Below are 21669 nucleotides of genomic sequence, written 5' to 3' on the forward strand. Positions count from 1 at the left end.
GCACACGAGGCAGGGCGTGCTGCACTGCAGCGTGTGCATGTACCGCAGGGTGTGCATGCGTGTGCGAGGCAGGGCGTGCTGCACTGCAGTTTGCACAAGGCGGAGCGTGTGTGTGTACCGCAGGGCATGCGTGCGTGTGCAAGGCAGGGTGTGCTGCACTGCAGTGTGCGCGTGTACTGCAGGGAGTGCATGTGTGTGCAAGGCGGGGCGTGCTGCACTGCAGCGTGTGCATGTACCGCAGGGCGTGCATGCGTGTGCGAGGCGGGGTGTGCTGCACTGCAGTGCGCACAAGGTGGAGCGTGTGTGTGTGCCGCAGGGCATGCGTGCGTGTGCAAGGCAGGGCGTGCTGCACTGCAGCGTGTGCATGTACCGCAGGGTGTGCATGCGTGTGCGAGGCAGGGCGTGCTGCACTGCAGTTTGCACAAGGCGGAGCGTGTGTGTGTACCGCAGGGCATGCGTGCGTGTGCAAGGCAGGGTGTGCTGCACTGCAGTGTGCGCGTGTACTGCAGGGAGTGCATGTGTGTGCAAGGCGGGGCGTGCTGCACTGCAGCGTGTGCATGTACTGCAGGGTGTGCTGCACTGCAGCGTGCGTGAGATGGAGCATGTGCATGTACCGCAGGGCGTGCTGCACTGCAGCATGCGTCAGGTGGAGCGTGTGCATGTACCGCAGGGCGTGCTGCACTGCAGCGTGTGTCAGGTGGAGCGTGTGCATGTACCGCAGGGCGTGCTGCACTGCAGCATGTGCATGTACCGCAGGGCATGCGTGCGTGTGCAAGGCAGGGTGTGCTGCAGTGCAGCGTGTGCACATGTACTGCAGGGAGTGCATGTGTGTGCAAGGCAGGGTGTGCTGCACTGCGGCGTGTGCGAGGCGGAGTGTGTACGTGTACCGCAGGGCGTGCGTGTGCAAGGCAGGATGTGCTGCACTGCAGCGTGCGCCTGTCTTTGCAAGGCAGGGCAGCAGCACTGCTGCAAGTTGTAAGGTGTGGCGCCCTGCGTTGCTCATGCACACCTGTGTTTGCGCAGGAGACAGTGCACTGCACTGCACGGCACGCACACCCATTGCACGGGGGTCACTGCATGGCGCCGCAGCCCGCAGGGCCCAGCCATGCTGGAGCCGGAGCCCGAGTCTGCCCCACAGGCGGCCGCTGCCTCCCAAAAGCCCGGGCTGGGGCTGTGCCCCGGGGGCTGCCCCCACTGCGGCTGCCCCACACGCGCCGTGCTCAGATCCTGCGCCGTGCTCAGATCCTCGGACGGCTCCGTTTTACACCCGACGCAGGGCAGCGCCGGCGCGGGAGCTGACGGGCGGCCTCCTGCCTTTCACCACCATCACTTTTATTGTCCGACAGCAGCAGGGGCTGGCGAGGGGCTCCCCCCGCCCCCCCCCCAGCCCCACCAGCCTCTCGCTGGCCTCCCAGAGCGCCCGGGCCAGCCGGTCGTCGCGGGCCGGCGGCCACGGCTCTTGCAGGCGGCAGTCGGCGAAGTAGCGGCCGCTGAAGCGCTCGAGACCCTCCTGCGTGGCGCAGTGCAGGGAGGTCTGGGCGCCCTCGGCCGTGTTGAGGAAGAAGAGCCAGGCCAGCGGCAGGAAGAGCGGCTTCAGCCAGAGCGGCGTGTGGCGGAAGAGCTGCGTGTTGACGAACCCTGGGGCAAGGGAAAGCAGCCGTGTCGCGCCCCAGCTCCCGGTGGGAACGGGCCCACGCGGGAGCCGGTTGCTCTGCCGCAAGAAATGGAAGCGGCTGCGCCAGGGCGGCCTTTGCACGTCAGCTCTGCTGTGGGCTTCCCCGGGGGCACTGCCTGTGCTCCATCTGGCCTTGCCGTGTGGCCGGTGGCATGTGGCTCAACGGTGCACAGTGCTCTGTGCAGAGTACGCTCTGTGCAAGGGTGCGCTGTGCAAAGGGATGCTTCACGCAAAGGGACGCACCGTGCAAAGGGATGTTTCATGCCAAGGGTGCATTGTGCAAAAAGTGCGTCGTGCAACGGGATGCTGTGCAAAAGTTGCACCATGCAAAGGGATGCTCCGTGCAAAGGGAGACGCCATGCAAAGCACGCGCTGTGCAAGGGGATGCTCCACGTGCAGGAATTCTCCATGCAAAGGCTGCACCGTGCAAAGGCAGCCCTGTCCGCAGGGGTGCTCCATGCAAAGCACGCGCCGTGCAGGGGACGCCCTGCACAAAGGGATGCCCCATGCAGAGAACACCCCACGCACATGCTGACGTTGAGCCCACCCCGTCCTGCCGTCCCCAGCTCCGGGTTGCAGAGCCGCATCCCTACCTGGGTGCACGGCGTAGCACGTCACCTGGGTGCCCTGCAGCCGCGTGGCCAGCTCGCGGGCGTGCAGCACGTTGGCCAGCTTGCTGTCGCAGTAGTCCTGGAAGGTCGAGAGCGGCCCGGGGGGCGGCTGGCCCAGGGTGTCGGGGTGCAGGCGGCCGGCGCAGTGGGCGCGGGAGGCGACGATGACCACGCGGCTGGGCGCGCAGCTCTGCAGCCGCTCCAGCAGCAGCTGGGTGAGCAGGAAATGGCCCAGGTGGTTCACCTGGAAGGAGAGGCTGAAGCCGTCCTCCGTCGTGCCCCCGGCGCTCACCCCTGCAAAGGAGGCAATGGCAGCCCACGGTGGGGTGCAGGGGGTGCAGGGGGGGGTCCCGGTGCTCACCCGCATTGTTGATGAGGAGGTGCAGGTGGGGCTCCTGGCGCAGGAAGGCGCTGGCGAAGGCTCGCACCGAGCGCAGGCTGGCCAGGTCCAGCTGCATGAACCGCACCTCCGCGTTCCCCGTCTCCTGCGGGCACAGCGCAGCCTGGGGCAGGGCCGGGGGGGGCACCCTGCCCGGGGGGGGGGGAGCTGGATCCAGCCAGGGGCAGGGGGGATGCTCTGGGAGCTGGATCTGGCCCAGGGTGAGGGGGGCTGCACTGTGCTGGGGGTGGGACGGGGTGCCCGTGCCTCGGGGTGCCCCGGGGTGATGGGGTGTGTCCCATGGGGGCGTCCCAAGGGTGCCCCTGGGGTGCCCAGGCGTGCACCATGGGGGTCCCCCATGGGTGTGCTCATGGGGGTGTCCTGGGCGGTGCCCTGGGTGTGCCCAGTGGGTCTCCCAAGTGTGCCCATGGGGGTGTTCTGGGGGTGCCCGTGTGATGCCCAGGGGTGTCCCATGGGGGTGTCTGGGGGTGCCCCTGGGGTGTCGGGGCGGGGGGGCATGGGGGTTCCCTGGGGGTGCCCGTGGGGTCCCCAGGCAATGTCCAGGGGTGTCCCATGGGGGTGTCTGGGGGTGCCCCTGGGGTGCCGGGGCGGGGGGGCATGGGGGTTCCCTGGGGGTGCCCATGGGGTCCCCAGGCAATGTCCAGGGGTGTCCCATGGAGGTATCTGGGGGTGCCCCTGGGGTGCCGGGGGGGGCATGGGGGTTCCCTGGGGGTGCCCATGGGGTCCCCAGGCAATGTCCCGGGGTGTCCCATGGGGGTGTCTGGGGGTGCCCCGGAGGTGCCGGGGCGGGGGGGCATGGGGGTTCCCTGGGGGTGCCCGTGGGGTCCCCAGGCAATGTCCAGGGGTGTCCCATGGGGGTGTCCCGGGGGTCCCCCGGGGGGTGCCGGTGCCGCGGCCCTCACCGTGCGGATGCGGCGGGCGGCGGCCTCCCCCCGCGGGGCGCTGCGGGCCGCCAGGACGACGCGGGCGCCGCAGCGGGCGAGTTCCAGCGCCGTGGCCGCCCCGATGCCGCCGCTTCCCCCTGCGGAGCGGAGCAGAGCGCGCAGCGGTGAGCGCGGGGCCGGAACCGGGGCCGGGGCCGGGGCGGGGGCCGGCGCTCACCGGTGACGATGGCGGTGCGGCCGCGGAGCGCGGGGCGGGCGCGGGGCGGCGGGGCGCGGCGCAGCCCGTGGCGGAGCAGCGTGTAGAGGACCAGCAGCAGCCCGGCGCCCAGCAGCGCCCACCCCATCCCGCCGCCGGACCCGCACCGCCACCGCCTCCCGCCCCGTCCCGTCCCGCCCCCCCGGGGCGGGAGGAGGAAGGACGGGGAGAAGGGGCCGCGCCGCCCCTTGCGCAACCGGAGCGCGGGGGTTATGGGCAGAGAGCGCGGCAAAGGCCGCTTGTCCGGCGAGAAGAGGAATGAATTCCCGGCCCCGGGTCGGGGCGGAGGGAGGAGGGACGGGGGGAGGACGGGGCGTGGGGCAGCGCAGCCTCCCGCCCCCCCGCCGCCAGCCCCGAGGGGCGGCCGCCGCCCGGCACGATGCCCAGAGGGAGAGGGCGAGGGGTGCACGCTGTCCCCCGGCCCCAGAGCCCACCTCTCGCCCACCGAGGCGGTAGATAACCCCATCCCTGGAAACATTCAGGGTGGACCCGATGCGACTTGGAACCGTCCCTGCTCGTTGCAGCGGGGGGTTTCACTAGATGACCTTCAAATGTCCCTTCCAACCCACACCATTCCATGATTCCACGACCTTCCAGCCCCCATCGTGGACCACAGGCATCCTCCCACACCCCCTCGCAGGACACCAGGCTGCCTGCATCCAGGCACAGCCCCTTCCCGCAGCTCGGGCCCCTCTTCCGCCGTCAGACACGCTGGGGAAGCTCCAGGTTGTGGTGACAAGAGTTAAGACAGACAGTCAGAAAACAGAATGTGAAGTATTTTTTTTTTATATACAGAATACAGGAAAGTTTCTGTAAAGTCTAAAACGTTACAATTACTATGTACAGTGGAACTAGCTGTTCTGCTGCGGGGAGGTGGCATATAAACAAAAGAGACAGACAGGTTACGACAAACGATCTGCTACAATAGACAATTTGAGGAACGTCATACCACATGTAGCACTGTACACAGCTTTAAAACATTGAAAAATGCCATCACTGATGTATTTACACAGAATCCAACACTTTTCCTTATTTGAAATAAAAATAGGATGGACACCAGGAAAAGAACTCATTTCTCACTGCCCATAATACACAGTAGCTACTTGTAGTGCAACCATAGCAGGGAGGGATGGGAAAAAATAACTGTGGGAAGAAGAGCGCTTCTTTACATTAAATAAAACAATGATATTGTATAGATTTGCTGTATGAAAACTGTATTTCTCTTTTAATATAAAACTATTGTCACTGGCACAAAATAGAACAAGTTTCTGATTATTTTACAACTGCATGGGAACTATCTGTCAGAGAGAGTCCTCGAGTCAGACGGCGGTCGCCCCTCGCTCTGACGCGTCCTGCTCTCACTGCAGTTTTCCTTTTAAAATGAAATGTATAGTACAAATATATGTGCAAATGCCCCTAAAACTTGAGCAAAAAAGAAAAATTAAAAAAAGTTAAACGTTCTTCATTTCATGCAAACGGCGTGTGAACAGTCTCTGGGCCGACATAGAAAATCCCACCACGGTTTGTACATTTTTGCATTGCAAGAGTCTGAGGGCGTTTTCCTTACTCCAAAGCTCTCTTCCTAAAATTCCTAGGGAACTGAGTTGGACCGCAGCACGGGCACCTGGTGGGGTTTCAGAGAAAGCTTCTCCTCCAAGTCCATGTCTTGTACTAAGGCAGTGTCCCCCTTGGGCTGTTTGGTCGCAAATTCGGTAATGCTGAAAACAAACTGCAGGCAGCCCAGCTTGATGTAACTGCCGTGGTGGAGCAGGGCCGTCCCCTCCCAGCCAGCCCCGCTGCCCCCGATTAGGCTGGAGCTGCTGGCTTTGCAGTTACACGGTTTCCGATGCTGCCCTTGTGCCTGTGAATTCATCACAGCGGCTTCTTCATGCGGCTCCTCTTCTTGTTTTCTGCTTTTATGTCGTTCTGGAAAAGAAAATAAAAAAAAAAAGCCATGTAAGATTCGGGCAGGCCAGCAGCAGCGTGTTTTCATCAACAGGGGCTACTGCTGAGGTGCCTCCGGGAAAACGTCCAGCCACGAGTTGCCGGCAGCAAGGGGCTAATAAAAGAGAAACGGTAATCTCCCCACAGCCCCGGAGAGGTAAAGGCATTTACACATCTGTTTCAGCAGCCAAAAAAAGAGGAAGCCGATCAGGTGGAGAGCAGGATTAAGCCATGCGGGGACGGGATGCCTGTAAGCTCAGATCGCTTACTCAGGCTGGGAGGGGAGGGCGTGCATGGGGAAACCCCTCAGTCTGCTCTGAGCCACAGTTCATCAGCCAGAGCCGATGTCAGGCAGGGACCTGGAGCTTGGTTAACTCCAGCACTGGAGGCAGGAGCAGGGTTAATGGCAGAGCACCCCGCAGCCTGAGGCACTCCCCAAGCCCGCAGAGGAAGGTCTTGTGTAACCCAGGCTGAGGCCTGTGCAGAAACTCCCCCTTTTGCAAGAGGTGCACCAACACGGAATCGATTTGCACCCAACTCCTGTCCCCCTCTAATAGCTCCCTGTGGTGGTACGTGAGGATGGCGCTGTCCCCGACACTCACTTATCACGCTCTGCACTTTGGCAACGATACTGCTGGGAGGAGTGGGCGTCATCTTCTCCGAGAAGTCACACGAATACAGAACGTTGTCCACAGTCGTCCCATGCTCACTGTAGTTCAACAGCTCGTAATGTTTCGTATTCTGAAAAAAAAGGAAGAGGAGGGAATCAAGACATCAAGTCAGAATGGCTTCTGCCCATGTACCCCCTTGGAGCACTGAAACACAACCCCTCTCTCCCTCCTGCTGTTGATGGTTAAATAAGAGCAGTTAAATATCCTCCAGCTTCAGAGACCACCAACCCGACCCTCGTGCATGGCTCATGTTCACAGAACAGCCGGCTTTCCAGCAAGAGCTGCTTCTCAGCAGGGAAGGAGGGCCAAAGCAGCTTTGATGAGAAGTGGGTTTTACCTCCTGCACTTGGACCAACAGATCTTTTGGAAACAGGGATTCAAGCTATTCTCACAAAGTGAGCACGCCACTTTTAACAGGCACACTAGATGCAAACTTGGCCCAAGACCTGTGCCTCGCAGGGAAGAGATGTGCTTTGGAAAGCAGACACAAGACGGCAAGAGGGATGCCAGTGTGCTGCAGCAGCCACAAGATAGAGACAGTCTGGGAATTACAGGCCTTTTGCAGACGCTGAAATGCCAGGAGACATTACTGGGACACACAGCGCTACACAAGCAGCGTCACGCTCAACTGAGCTTTGCAGAGGATGTTGACAGAGCGGAGGAGATTGCAGGTTAGCTCACAGGAATCATCTGAGGGCTGAAGACCTTGTGCCCCAGGGACTACAGAGCTTTAATCAAGCTACAAAAACGCCCCATGCACAGGGGAGTAAATTTTCAAGTAACCTGCTAGACTGCAGAGACCAAGGCCAAGCATGAGCTGCCAATGGCCGGAAGCAGAAACAGCAGACAGAGCTAAGGAGGGGGAATTCTCCCTCTAGAGCGACTACAGCCCTAGGGGGCCTGCGGGAGTATGGAAGAAGTTCAGTGCCTAGAGCCTGATTTAGGATTGACCACTGTGAGGAGATGCTTCAACACAGATTTAAGGTCTGGATCCCATTACTGAGTGTGTCCTGTAGCTTGTTGTGCACTGGAGGAATGGCTAAAGCCGGCTGTGGGTTAATCCTGGATCCTGCTCAGTAGTTGGTTGACAAATGGTGATATAAAACTCTATCTCGCTTCAAAGACTGTTTCCATGCTAAGAGACATCTCCAGCGGCGCTTTTATTGGCAGACCCACCAGTCTGTTTACTTCAAGAACAAACTAATCTCTGGACTGTAGCTAAGGAGCAACTGCAGACCTCTGTTTATGCTGAGAACTTGACCGAAATTTCAGTTAAATAAATAATTTATACAGAGTACTGCAGATGGCATGAACACTCTGCACCACCATCACACCTGAAAGCAAGAGACTCGGAGCAGTTCCCTGTTTTTTTCCAGCTGAGGTTTGATGTCGACACGTAAAGTCTAGCTTTTATTAACAACGCAGCTGGATCAAAAAGTATCAAACCGTTTCTGTGACTTTTTCTTTCCCTAGACACCAGCAGTGACAGTGCTTACTTGTGGTCAGTCTTTGTCCACAGGCAGTTAGCTCAGAGAAATCACGCTGGCAGAGCTCTGTGCTTCAGAAAAGGGTTTGACAGAAAACGCTGACGCAGCCCTCACTGGAGTGAAACCATTCACAGCCCTGGCTCTTACTTTGTAGTCCACAAAGGAGCACCACACAAAGACAACCTGCTGCCTGCATCTCCAGCTCCCACTGCCATGCATGGCGAATAATAAAAATAAATAAAAAAACCCCACTCAGGCACTCACCTCATCATAGAATATACAGGCATGTTTGCCAGACACGTAGTTACAGTGACCATAGCTTGTAAGGCACACATCCATATCAGCTCCTGTCAATGGGGAGGACAAAACAGGCTCAGTTCATTTCAGAAAAAACTGTCAGGCAGCAGAGAACAACAGGCAGAATTAAACTTCAATTAGCAAAACAACAGGGGAGCAACTGCCTTTGTCCTCGCTCCCAGGACTGCATGAATAAGGCTGCGATAAGCCACCGAACAGAGTTTCAGTGGGGGAAGGGAAGGCTAGCAGCTCCATGAAGGCTGAAGAACATTTCAGAGTTACTGGGTCTATCCAGAGCGCCAGAAGAATCCAAGCGGAAAGAAATGAAACCTGCCAGCAAACCGTAACTCTTCTCTCCATCAGTCCGGCATTAATCTCCAGAAGAACCATTCCACTAATTTTGATACCAGCCAGCTTGCAAAGGTGCAACCCCACAATGATTCAAGCGGACGGGGAATTTCCACGTTTCTTGGTAGCAAAGAATGCCAGTACAAGCAGCCACAATGGGTCTGTTTTCTTTGACACCCACTTGGCAAACACTTAAGGAGGGTCAGGGAGAACCACCCTCATTCTGAAAGGTCAGGACAGGGGAAAAAGCTACTCACCTGTCCCAATGTAGAGGGTTCGATAGCACATATTGACTGCACCCCCTAAGCCCATCAGAGGATAGAACACCGCCCGGGCTTGCACTTCCTTTCTTTGCGCTGCAAGATAAAAAGAAATTACTTGAACAATGTTATCAGCTACGAAGGCTGCTTGACCCCAGTGTCCCTAGCGCTAGACTCTCCAGAAAGCACAGATCCTAAGAAGGATGCAGTCAGCTTTGGCCTAAACTCCAATTCCCAACCCTCTAGGAATGTTTGTGCATTAAACATCTTTTTGCCAGTCATCAGAGAAAATTGCTCTCTCCAGTAACCCACACAATCCATGCAACTGGGGGAATGTTAATACCGAGTGTGCACAATGGAGCCACACTGAGGAAAACACAAGCCTCCGACCACTAGCTTCTTTCTTAATCTCTTCCACTTTGGGTAATCAAAGAGCTGAGTCTTGCTGTCAAAGTGCCACTTAAAAAAACCAAAAAAACCTGGTGCTGGTGAATGTCACCAACTTAACAGCTGCGATTTCACTTCTAGTGAAGCTGCTGGAAAACCACAGGGGTTGAACAAGGCTTGCCCAGGGACCAACCCAGCTCCCAGGAGAGGATGATTTACCAAGCGGACTCCCTTACCCTCAGGTCGGTCCCTATGGCACGCTTGACAATGGCTGGTCCAGGGCTGAGCCTCCCTGGCAGCCAAGTTCAAATCACACACATTCTCACATGCCCACATTAACTGGAGAGAAAATCATCTGTGGAACAGGTATCAAACTCTGGTGGACCACACAGGCCTAGCCAGGATTTCAGCAGCTGTCTTTTAGAGATAAGCCCCTTACGCGCACAGAGTTTAGGCCTCTCCTGATACTAAATCTGCATGATAGTGTTACGCTAAGAGTGTGAAACCAAAGAACAGAACATGAGGATTACAAGAGATTGTTTGCAGAGCTACCTACGTCAAGAACATTGGCCACACTCAGTGGCATCAATGGACGTGCAGCACTCAACGCAGCTGAAATGTGCAGGTTCCCACCTCTGCCCAGCTGCCCTGCACAAGCTCTTTCAGCTGCCCTGCACAAGCTCTTTCAGCTGTCTGGCTCTGCTGGCTCAACGGGGCTCACTAAAGGCTTTGGATCTGATACTTCCTCAGCAATGGTAAACAGTCAGCTGGATGCATCATTCCTGCCTTAAAAAGGGTGATGGGTTAAGACAGCATCAATCTGCCTTTTGAAAGGCAGACCGCTGAAGAATTTCCAGAACTCGTCTGTTACGAGCAGCACAGGAACGCAGCTCGTATCACAGCCTAGTGCTGTGTCCTACAGCAGTGTTCAAAAGAAGATTGGCAAAGCATTTAGAGAATGCTGTGATGCTACAGCAGCAAGCAAGGTTACTGACTGCTAGCAGACTTCCAAAGATCTCATCTTGGATATTTACCCCCAGGCCTAGCAGAGGGGGAGCAGACAACTGCTCCCACAACAAGGCTGTCCAGTTAGTGCTTGAGAGCAGATTAAATGGACTGGCTGCACGCAGAGGAACGTGAAGCCGTGTTCACCCTGCAGCTTTAGGTGTTAGCATGCCGATACCAGCGACCATAAAAAAAGCCAATGCTGAACTCTGGAATCGGGAGATTTCCAACAGAAGCGCAAGTTGTTTTCCATTATTTGCATTTAGTGTTTCAGCTTGACAGTGACATTATTCTGAACGGGCAATGACAACGTCACACGCACATTCTGTGCCCCAGTTCCTCCTGTTCATGTGCTTGTCTCACAAGCAACTTCTCCAGAAAGAGAGAGCAGGAATTCACGTATTTCTCTTGGCCATCTCAAAGGTGAGGACAAAAAATTAAAAGCAGCTGAACCTTCCCATCTCTTGCTAATTCTAAGATGAATAAAACACAACTTCACTAGCAATTTCCAGCAGAAAATCAGAAGTTACTGAAGGTATTTCCATTGCCATAACTTCTAAACAATTAAGTAAAGGGGCCTGAAGGAGTTTCTGGCCAGTGGATATCCAGAGCAGGGGATGAGAGGAAAGAAACATGAAAGGCAGCATCAGATACCAGAAGAAGAGGGAGATCTCCTTCAATAAGTAGGCAGGGGAGTGCCAAAAAGCTATGGCTCAACATAAACCCACTATTCTAGGGCTGCTCTTACCTTCAATGTGGTTTCCCACAGGAGATTGCTGATGGGAACTGACACTGTTCGCTAGAGACTGAGCTTTGGAAGGAAAGAGCTGATGTATTCTCTGCAAGGCCAGAAACTTGATCAGCTGCTCATCCAGCATATTTATCTCAATCTCTGTTAATAAACAAAAAGCAATTAGTAAGTTATTCATGGAAAGGGTGCAATCTGAGCTGCAGTGGATTTAACTGTCCCACTTTCAAACTTGCCATTTGCTTCAACAGCAAAGACTTGACAAATTTTGCAGTATCAAGAATCTTACATAGAGGTGATCTCTTACTTCACATCATCTCCTGTGAGCAGCGTGCAAGGAGAGTGCCAGCAACGGCCAGAGAGCTACAATGCAGGCAGCAAGTGTGAGTTTAGGGGAACAAGGACTGGTAAGTTGAAAATCTGGTGTTTTGGCTCAGAATCAACAGGTCTGCAGAGGCGGACATCGCACCCCTTTGGGCAGCAGGCTGGGTCTGTCTTGTGAAGCTTCATTATCTAGTTAGAAGGTCTAACCCTACATTACAGAGGAAAGCTGTAACCACCTTTGAAGCTGCTACAGGCTCATTCTTGAGCCACGTGCTTTCGTAGCAGCAATTAAACCAAACAGGGCAATTCAGACAGTATTATTAACAAGCTTTAAAGCAGATCTGTTGCTGATAGCTTTGAGGTATTTATAAAGCCCTACAGAGGTCTGCTTTCTGGCAGCAAGCAGGCTGGCTAACCTCTTCTTCCAAGAGCTTTCTCCACATCGACAGTTAAAACGGCAAGCAGAAGAAGCAGAGCTGTAACGGCCTTTCCTGATAGCAGAGTGGTAGTCTGGGCAGGCTGAGCAGTCAGGGTTCACCCAAGAAAAGAGGGTCACACTGGCAGCACCAGTAAGGCTGTTCTTCAGATGTAGAAGTTGTCTCTGGCAACAGCCTCGCTATGCTACTGATGATTGCCGTTCAGCAATCTCCTCCTCCTGAAGTCACTCCACTAAGGTTTGGCATTTCTTGCCAAGCACAACAAAAGGAAAATAAATGGGCCAGTCTAGAAGACTGACAGAAGCAGAAATAAATCAGAAAATTAACTGACCCATTAGAGCATCACCACTCAGGTGGCTGCTCGACTACAAGATCTATCGCTGCTGGACTTTAAGCCTGTCGGGAACAGCTCTGGATTGCAGCTAGCACCACAACACGGCAGGGCTGCAGGTTTCTGCCTGTGAATTCCACCTGGAAAGCAGCCCGTGCAATAGCTTTGTGATTGTTCCCCAGAAAAGCTTCAGGCAGAAACACCTCATTGGCCTTGCTGCCTTGGCAACGCTACAAGTAGGGAAGCATGTGACATATTTAAGGTAATGTATACCCAGCCCCACCCTCACCTGAGTGCAACCCTTCTTTATCTCTGGAACTTTTCCTCAAGCAGAGACCAAATGCTCTACGGAAGCAAACACACAGGGCTATAGTAAGACAGATAATGAACAAAATACTCACCGCCATCCATAAATGCTTTCAGGGAACTGGTGAGGTCCAACATAGCTGCAGAGTTTGAAGTGAGTGATGAGGGTAGAGTTAAAGCGCTTCCTATGGATAAGGTGCTGGGACTGACCTTACCATCTACAGAGAAAGATGGTGCAGAGAAGATATGTCACTGTGACGTTCGTGAGACATGCACCCAGCCCTCAGGCTGCACTTTACTTCCAAGCTGCTCAGAATGACTAATTTTGCTCATAGTCATGCTTTGAAAAAGGCCTAAATTAGAGGCCGTTAGGTTTCTTCGCCTCACAGAAGGACTAGTGTGTGCCTCCAACACAGAGCCAACCGCCAGCTTCTGCCTCTCACCTCCAGTTGTCAGAGGAATTCTGGACCTATACATTTAAGCTCCTACTCCCTGTCTGAAGCAGCAGCAATGACAGACTGTAAGTGATGTCCTACACAGACTGGAAAGATGAGCACCAGGTCCCCAGGAGCTTGAAGAGCTTGCTAAACCTAGAGGCGTTTGCCATGTAGCTCATCTAGGTCTGAACATAGATAAAAAGAACAGTTGCCACAATTTTATTTCTGTGTCATTATGAAGTCTGGGGTGTGCTTCACTGCCTAGTAAGAATATGACAGTCATAAGCAGATTTTATTATTTACACAACAAAATCCTACTGCTTTGGCAGTGACCATACAGCTGAAAGAGGCAATGGCAAATGCCAGGAAACAAAATCCCTTTAATGCATTGTTGATACCAGATCTTCTCGAGTTGGTTTGCTAAGAACTACTATAAGCCTGAAATTTATGGGGGGGGGGGGGGGGGGAAGGTCATGAATGATTTGTATTTTTGTACTCAGCAACAAAATTTGCCTACCATAATTTAAGATTTGTTACAAATATACATATGCATCACGTTAGATGGAAAATCTAAATATTTACACCTTTCCCAAGAGACATTGCACCAAAATGATGTTTTAATCTGCACTTTGTAGAAAGCCAGCTTTGCACCAAAGGCAATTATTTAACATCTTAAGTAACTGCAAAATTGTGTAGGGTTTGCAGTGCTCTTCAAACCACAAGCAAGAAGCTTTCTATAGTGTGGTCTCATTTCCTCCACCAAAACTTCTCCCAGCCTTGCATTTCTAAGCAGGGCACAGTCAAACCAGCAGCCTCAGAGTAACCAAGTTTGTTCAGCAATAAGCAAGGAGGCCAAGTACTCTGGGGACTGCTTCCAAACATGAGGTGAAGCTCAGAAGTTACTCATTAGGGAATTTTAAAAAGAATAATAAAAAGATATTGCCTCTGTTGCTTGCAACCACCAGATCTGAGCCACTCCTTGCAAGCCTGCCACAGAGCAGCTAGGAACTGCAAGATAAGTGACAGAGAGCTCTGCTGCATGTTTTTCAGCGACTGCTTCAAACCCAACCCGCACAAAGGGTTTACTAGTTTGAGCGCTGAGCTGGTGTGGGGGAAGGGAAGAGAAGGAGAATGCTTTAAGTCAAAGCTTATTCTAGCAAAATTTGAGTTATGGGCAGTAATCCTGACTTCCAGCTATCAACATCTTTGACTTGATGTTTTTATACTGAAGAATGGGTATATGCACTTTAACAACAAGGTGTCTGGGTACAACTCAGGACAGAGATGGTATACCCAGTCCATAACTACCCTGTATTAACAGCAGATACGAAACGGACTACAGCTTCCCAAGTCCACGTTTCTCCAGCGTCAAGACTTCAAACTCATCTGTACCAGGGGACACAACCATTGCCAGAACAGTTACCGTATACGGAGATCATAGGATCAGAGATGCCAGGCAGCTGCTCTTGTGAGGAGGACTACCTTGCAATCAAACTAGTGCTTTAAAAAAAATCAGTACTTTTAAAGCAGCGTTGGAGTGGCCAGTTGTTGAAACAGTGAGGCAGCAGCTGACTGATTTAAAACTACTGTTGCTTTCCAGAATTAAACTGATCTACCATCCTGCTTCTCAGGACAGATTTCCCCTCTCAGGTATACGCAGCCAACAAAAACACATCCCATGGCTCCTGTGAAGGGACCTAAGACAGAGGAGACTTGAGAAACTTCTCCCGGCTCTCCACAGAAATCCCAGTTCCCAGTTAAATGAGGGCATACTGCTAGAGCCTTGAGGTTCAGAATAACATTTAGCCTGACACCTTCTCAGCCCCGGGGGGCCGAGATCAGCTGTTCGGCACATACCTGAAGGTGGTGCTGGTGAACAGAATCTGTTGGTGGACCCAACAGCAGAGATCCCATCTCCTGCAGCCTGCGGAGGGGTGAGAGCCCTCGTGGCGGTCAGAGGGGAGCCCATAGATCGCAGGTCTGCCGTCAGCGGCGGTCCTATCTGTGTCTGCACATTCTTTCTTTGCAAAGTGCTGGTGGTCTCCAGGCTGGCACAGGAGCTCGATATGGACGTAGGCATACTTGTGACCGGCACAGAACCCCTTTGTGCACAAGAAACAGGTCCTGCTACGTTCTCCGTTTTGACAATGGTTCCAATGGTGTGATTCAGAAGTCCACAAGTCGCTGGGGGCGTGAGGGGCCGAGGCCACGTTTGCCGATGAGACAAAACAGGTATTGTGTTACCAGATCCAACTAGCCTCTGGGAGTCAGTCAACTGTGCTGAAGATTCGGATGAAACGCCATAGAAATGAGGACCGTTTACTTTAATGTCAGAGGCTGTCGGTCCATTTGAAGTCCCGCAAGAAGACACCTTCTTGGATTTATCTATACAAGAACTGCAGTTGACATCTTCCTGTGACAGAGTCTGCTGGGATTGCGAGGAGCTCAAGGAATTCTGTGTGGTAATCCCTGAGGTGCAGGATGACATGGAATAGAGGGAAGGTGTGGGTGCCTTGTCAGCTGCCTGATAAGGGTTGGCGAGTGAGCCGTCTGCCACAATAACAGGCTTAATATCAGCCTTCTCTGTTTGTTCAGAGTCCCAAAGCGAAGTCATCTGCTTAGCAGATAAATGTTTCAATATGCTGCACTGGAGCGCAACAACACTACAGAGCCACTGGGAGGAAGAAAAAAGTGCAGGTTAGCTCCACAGGCAGACAGCACTCCAAGCCTCAACAGTTATTCCATCGTACACCCAGCTCAAAGAAATACAGCTGCCTCACTGTCTTGCTGACTGCTCAGATGCAGCCTAGAACTACAGCATCTGCTCTGACCCTCATCTAAAATCAGGAGAAAGCTTTGTCCAGAGGTACAAAAGTGCAACCAAAATTAGGTACTGTTTATCTCCGTGCTGGGGACAGTACACAGAGGAGCTGACGTTAAAGGAGGGAGAAGGCAGCAGACGCACTTCCTCACCCCCAAACTCTTCCCTCTCTTCACCCATTAAGTGTTGCAACTCTCCAGCTAGTTACAAAAATATCTTTCACTAATATGGGCTTCTATCCAAAAACAATCTTCCAACTTACTCTGTAGCATGCTGGAAAGAAATGCTTATCTACCTCACTCTATAGGGAGTCACCTGCCAAAGCTGAGTGGAGAGCACCTTTCCTTTTACACAACGTAGAGGAAAACGAAAAGATTTATTCAAAGTTTTAAGCCCCATAATGAATGTGCACCTGCCACATAGAAGAACCCCGCCTGAGCTAACAGAAGGACTCGACTACACCACTGATTGCAAAGCAACATGCCTTCACATTGTGGAATCTGGCAAGAAGTTTCTTACAAGATTTAAACACTCATTTGACCTTGATTTAAAAGTCCAATTCTGTCAGCAATAAAAAGCAGCCCAGAAATGTGACGCTAACATACAAATAAAGGTGTCAGAGAGCAGCCTTACATAATCGAAGTGGAAAGTATTTCCCCTCAGCCAGGAAATAAAAATGACATCTAGATATAAAGCCCTCGACTCCACTCTTAAGGCCAGAAGACCATTTCACCACTACCCTGAAGTGTCAAACGAGGAGTTTTACATTTCACCTGGAAAGTCAAAATGAAGTTTTAATGGGCAAGGGTGTCAGAGAGAAGACAAGCTATCACCTTCAGACATGATTTTGAGACTGGTTTCCTAGACAACTGCTCTGATCACAACTAAAATGGAAGAGGATCTTTGTACCAAAGCAACTACAGACAGAGTCCAAGCATTTGACTTCATTTACCTCCTGTTGTTCTGTCTGGCTGGCTAAGTGCTCAGTGTTCAAAAGGTGCTTCTGCAAGGGTTCCTCAGGGATCCCGTTACAGATCAGCTCGCCATCTCTAATTGCTGCAGGCGCAAGTAACGGGGGCGGAAGCCGGTATTGGGACTTTATAGCATCAGGAACCTACATTGTAGAGAAAGAAGATCACACATGAGAACAATTACTCAAGATGACTAGTCAAACAAAGTGCCTAACCAGCACTACACTTCGTGTTTGCTGTTTTCTGACCTAAAGGAACCCTGTAGACAGTACATTAGAAGTTTCAAGGACTGAGTACTTTAAATTGATGCAGCTACGCTGAAATTGATAGGTTTTATTCCCTTAGGTCAGGCACGACTTCAGCACAATGTGGTGGCTACAGCATAAAAGAAGTCACGCAAAAAAGGCCAAGTAAGAAGGGAAACCTGTATGGCATTTTTCAGGCATTCTGGCAGCAAATACTCTTTGGGGCTTAACACAGAACATGCAGCAGCCCCAATTCTGACTGTAGAGCCGCCTTCAGGAGGTTTTGTGTTGTACTTTCTATGCTTGTGCTAGATTTAAAGGCTTATTTGTAATAGCTGAGCCTTATGGTTGGTGGAAAAAGAGCTTTTTAAATCCTATACATAGTGAAAAGTAACTGCTGACTCCCAGACCTCTCACCAACACATTGACTCAGCCCCCACCCTCCTCCTCCTGCCCCAAGAGGCTATCCCTTACAGGGTGTGCTGGTTTCCCTTCCAAACCAGAATACATACATGGGGATTTTCACCGACACCTACTTGTTTACACATACCTTCAAACCTTTTCTCTTTCCCGACTGAAGAACTCTGCGATTCGGAGGATGTTTCTTATGGATTCGGTTTAAGAAATCCACTTTGACAACATGCTGAGATATGGTGTCCTGGAACCGGTCAAATACTCGGCACCGATTACTCAGGGTCAAGTTCTTCTGGTTCAGCTGGGTGATCAGATAATGCCACAGGAGTTAGGGATCTGCAGGTCACTCTAATGTACCCTAAGACTTTCATAATGCCTCGTAGCACTGGCAGTACAGCATCAGCTCAGCTTTAGACTATTTGTTTCCTGCAGCACTAACCATTTCTGTTAAAGGGCACATTGCTGGAGATGAATACAAAAGCATTTAGAGGCCTACTAAGCAGCATCAATGCTCTCAGAAGCAGTTTGTCTGGGCGCAAGCCCTTTGTTTCAGCCCCCTGTTTCCTGAGTATTTAGTCTCAAGTACACTGCTTTTCCACAAATGGAAACTCCCCTTGGAATGAAAGTTTTTTGGGTTAAGCATGCAAAGAATTACTTCCCCTATTTGTAGCACTGTGCTGCTTTGTATCACAGTTCTGGAAGCTCATCTAGATCTTATGGAGTCCAGTCCGAAAACTAGACAAGCTGTCAGTGAGCCACAATCTGAGCTGTCAGCTTCAGTTACAGGAAGGAGTTCCCCCATCTTTATATTTTATTGCAGATAGCAGCATCATATTCCTTTGGAGAGAGCGTTGCTTGCAGCAGGAGCTTTACAAGCGTTACAGGGAGCCGTAAGAGCTCAGAAGCTGTTTTACATTTGTTGTACTTTGTCCTTTAATGGACCTGCCAGGTTCCACTCCAGCATCCGGTTACCATACTGCAATCATAGTCCTGCTTACCACCACATGTTCTATGTGATTTGGGCACATCCATCTACCCAGAGGCATGGCAGTAAGCGGTGGCTCCAGACAGTCCATGTGGAACAGGAGTGGGCAATAATCACACTGGATTAGAGGTGCCACTCTGCAACTCCTGTAAAGAGAAAGCTATATCTTATTTCCCATACAGAATATTGAGTATAAACCGAACATGCAGGCAAGCTCGGCTAACCACTTTAGCTTATCTTTCCCCACCAATTCCCCTACGCTACATTACTTGCATCTAAAATTAGGCTTCAGATCTGTAACTTAATCTATATGGACCTTCTGTAAGACCCGCTTAAGGCAAAAGGACTTGCCCATGCACATGAGGGTTTCTCGGTGCAAAAGAGGTACCCTGGCAGGAAGAGATGCCATTGCTGGAAAGCTGTAAGCACCTATCAGATTCATATAAGCAACTTCTCAAGTTGACCTTGTGCATTAGTTTTGAGTGGCTTTGTTTAGAGCAAAATTCAGAGACCAAAAGGAAATCTCAGATTTAGGATATTACAATTTTCCTCAGATGAGTCTTGTGTGAAGCTGGGACATTTACTTCAACAAGATGTTCTCAGAACAAGTCTCAAACTCCAGAAAGTCACTACATCCGATTCCCCAGGCTTTAAAGAAGTCTTCACTCTACGACAAAGTCATCAGCTGTTCTCCACAAAAGCCCACCTGAGTCTCCAGCCCACTTCCAGAAACTCACTCTGACTGGTTTCCTGAAATAAAGTTTTTCATTTTCACCAACATTTTGAACTGGGATTTATCTGTGCATTTTTTATGCTGTTATAAAAACCATCAGTATTTTGCACTAGTTTTCAGATTTACTATTTCAGCACAATATTCCTATTCCCCTTGGGCTTGTATCTCTTTTCAGTGGATTTTTATTTCCTAAAGATCACCTCCTGGCATACTTCCTTCACAAACCATAAACAAATATCTCCATTTTCTAAACCACCATCACTTTAGAATTTTTCTTAGTAGAAAAATACTGAAGACAAGATGGCTTACTCTCTTCAGGCTACATTTTAAAACCTTTACAGCCATACAAGGCTGCAGAAGCTACACCTATACTTGTCATGGTTAAACATCTGTTATTTAGCAAAGATGATTATTCCCCCATTTGTTTAGAGGATTGTAAGCAACTAATGAAGGAGAATGGGAAAGGGAACAGGTCATCTACTTTTTTCAGCAAGGACTTTGCTCCTGTGAAGGGTGCAGCTACACCAAACAGCTTCCCTGGAAAAGTCAAGTACCTGTTGCATGTGAAGCAGACTTTCACCGGCAAGGGAACCAAACCATTGTGGTCTAACTCGTGTTGTGCTTTCTTGACATTCTTTCCTGTGGTTTCTTCCTTTCTCCTCCTCTTACTAGTACCTGAAAGTAAATTTTAAAAGGCTTTGGGTTACCCACATAGCAGAGATTTGCTTTCTGGTAGATACACATAACCATCTCAGGCAGAGGCAAACAGAAAAGGCAGAGAGCTGCTTAAGGAACCCTTATCAACCACTAAATCTAGCCTTAAGTGGCAGAGACTGTCTTTAAAGGCAGGCATATCTTATACTTAATAATTTCAGTGACATCCTATACATTAAGTCATTACTTTGTTACTAGATTATCATATGATAAATCAAAATAAACTACTCTGACAATTGGAATTTTTTTCTTCAGATTGATGATCTGAGGTGACCACAACAAGCCCCATCACAAGTGCTGACGGAGGTGTAGTGTGTAGTAGCAGTATCCCCACAGCTCACATCTGAAAGAGGCCACCTGCTGTTGGACAGCCGGAGAAGGACATGGGGTACTTCTGTACCCTCTGCTTTCACCAGTGAGCATCACTGGAGCCACAACTACCAGGGAGTCAAGAGGGAAAAGAGGCAAAATGGCAGCAGGATGCAACTGCGGACATCTTCACCAACACTAGACAAGCCATCGCTCACCTGGAAGTGCTGTGGTGCAGGTCAGTTCATTCGGCAACTGGAACTGCGTTGGGTTCCTTTCCATGGCAGCAGCAATAAGAAGCTCAAAGGGTCGCTTCAGCTGGGGCTGCCCACAGTCCATTTCTGCAATGGCAGAGTCATCATCCACGTCAATTATGTCCTCATCGACATCATTCTGCTCTGAGTTGGGGGTCTCGGTGCTGGCATTGGATGTGGGAGTGCCAGGCCGGCTTGCTCTCCTTTCCAAGATCCTGGCATGCGCATTAGCCCTGATGCTGCTGCTAGACCTGTCCAACAGGTCTGCGTCACTGGTGGGGGAGGTGGTCCTTTTCCCAGATTTGTCCACCAATCCATTTACCTGCCCCAGCTCTTTCTTCTGTTCCCGCTTCTGCACGACATGAACAGGCAGGCTTATCATGGAGGCCACAAACAAAGCACATCAACCTTTACAAATATGCAATCGAAGACAAACAGCATCTGAAAAGGCTTGAGCCACTTACTACAACTTCCCCTGTGAAGTCATTAGAGCTTTGACCTAGCAAAACCAATTTGATTGTAGCTAACATACAGATGACAAAACAGCTGAAGGGAACCAAGCATGGGAAAGAAAATTAGCATGTCTCTCTCCTTTCAGGATAGCCCTATTTGAGTCCAGATCAGGACAACGTTTCACTGCATCTAGTCTCAAATACTTAACAAATCAGACAACTCTGTTTACTTTGCTAGCCAACACTGAGAAACTCCACAGTCGATGCGGTCTATTAACCCTGGCAGTGCATCCAAACCCATTACGGAACGAGAAGGTCAGCTTGAAAATACAAGCACAATATCCAAACAACACTCTGCTATCTCTTGATGACAGGAATCTTAAACAAGGTGGGCAGGGAGAACTGCAGCAGAGGAAAACAATACATTGCGATCACCACAAGATCCATTTTGCAACAGGAGGGGACGCTGCACAGCCTTGTACAGGCAACTCTGCACTGCTCCAGTGCCTGACAGCACCACCAATATGGATGAACCAATCTACTCGATCACTAAAATGGTCTGTAAAAGGAGCAAAGTATTATCAGGTGATTTTTAATACAGAAAAGTTGGGAATTTTTTCTTTTTTTAATCTCTTTTTAAATTTATTTTGTTATTATTTTTTGAATTTGCAACCTTCATATTTACTGTTGGCAGATGGCTGAACAGTACCCTGAAAACACAAAAAGGCGATCGCTTCAGGAACAAAAGGCTGAGCACACAGTTTTCTTCTTCCAATCTGTTTTGAGTGTCACTTCAAGGGAACAGTTGCTAGATAGTTTGGTGCAGTTTCTAAACCCTCTACTACGCAGTCTTATGTAGTCACAGCAAGATGATGTTTACATTGTGCAAGACAGCTTCCTGGAGAAAGAGCATCAAGGGAAAAAAGACAAGCCACAACCTTGCCCAATCATCTCCTCCCCATC

The 21669-nt window shown here is 51.1% G+C and overlaps 2 protein-coding genes across 2 annotated transcripts in view; both read right to left on the bottom strand.

Annotated features, from left to right (window-relative positions):
* Positions 1 to 1261: 1261 nt before the first annotated feature.
* On the bottom strand, positions 1262 to 3914 carry DHRS13 (dehydrogenase/reductase 13). The gene is made up of 5 exons (XM_059829513.1): positions 3788 to 3914; positions 3589 to 3707; positions 2648 to 2771; positions 2269 to 2580; positions 1262 to 1638 (listed from the first exon to the last, which is right to left on the bottom strand). The coding sequence occupies exons 1-5, from the start codon at positions 3912 to 3914 to the stop codon at positions 1262 to 1264; spliced, it is 1059 nt and encodes a 352-aa protein (XP_059685496.1).
* A 767-nt stretch (positions 3915 to 4681) lies between these two features.
* Positions 4682 to 21669, bottom strand: part of PHF12 (PHD finger protein 12) — a 32260-nt gene continuing 15272 nt past the window's right edge. Inside the window, exons 4-15 of the mRNA XM_059829150.1 lie at positions 20219 to 20606; positions 19532 to 19652; positions 18258 to 18390; positions 17396 to 17560; positions 16582 to 16743; positions 14666 to 15482; positions 12467 to 12589; positions 10974 to 11117; positions 8831 to 8929; positions 8193 to 8275; positions 6373 to 6511; positions 4682 to 5752 (exon numbers count right to left, since the gene is read on the bottom strand). Coding sequence (XP_059685133.1) covers positions 5418 to 5752; positions 6373 to 6511; positions 8193 to 8275; positions 8831 to 8929; positions 10974 to 11117; positions 12467 to 12589; positions 14666 to 15482; positions 16582 to 16743; positions 17396 to 17560; positions 18258 to 18390; positions 19532 to 19652; positions 20219 to 20606 — 2709 coding nt within the window. The 3' untranslated portion in view covers positions 4682 to 5417. The remainder of the gene's footprint in view (positions 5753 to 6372; positions 6512 to 8192; positions 8276 to 8830; positions 8930 to 10973; positions 11118 to 12466; positions 12590 to 14665; positions 15483 to 16581; positions 16744 to 17395; positions 17561 to 18257; positions 18391 to 19531; positions 19653 to 20218; positions 20607 to 21669) is intronic.

This window comes from Gavia stellata, chromosome 25 (genome assembly GCF_030936135.1).
Source record: "Gavia stellata isolate bGavSte3 chromosome 25, bGavSte3.hap2, whole genome shotgun sequence".
NCBI lineage: Eukaryota > Metazoa > Chordata > Aves > Gaviiformes > Gaviidae > Gavia > Gavia stellata.

Coding starts and splice junctions, on each gene's coding strand:
- DHRS13 (XM_059829513.1), bottom strand. CDS start 3,914: ATGGGGTGGGCGCTGCTGGGCGCCGGGCTGCTGCTGGTCCTCTACACG. Junction 3,708..3,787: donor CCGCACCGCCATCGTCACCG/GTGAGCGCCGGC, acceptor TCCGCTCCGCAG/GGGGAAGCGGCGGCATCGGG. Junction 2,772..3,588: donor CCGCCCGCCGCATCCGCACG/GTGAGGGCCGCG, acceptor CTGTGCCCGCAG/GAGACGGGGAACGCGGAGGT.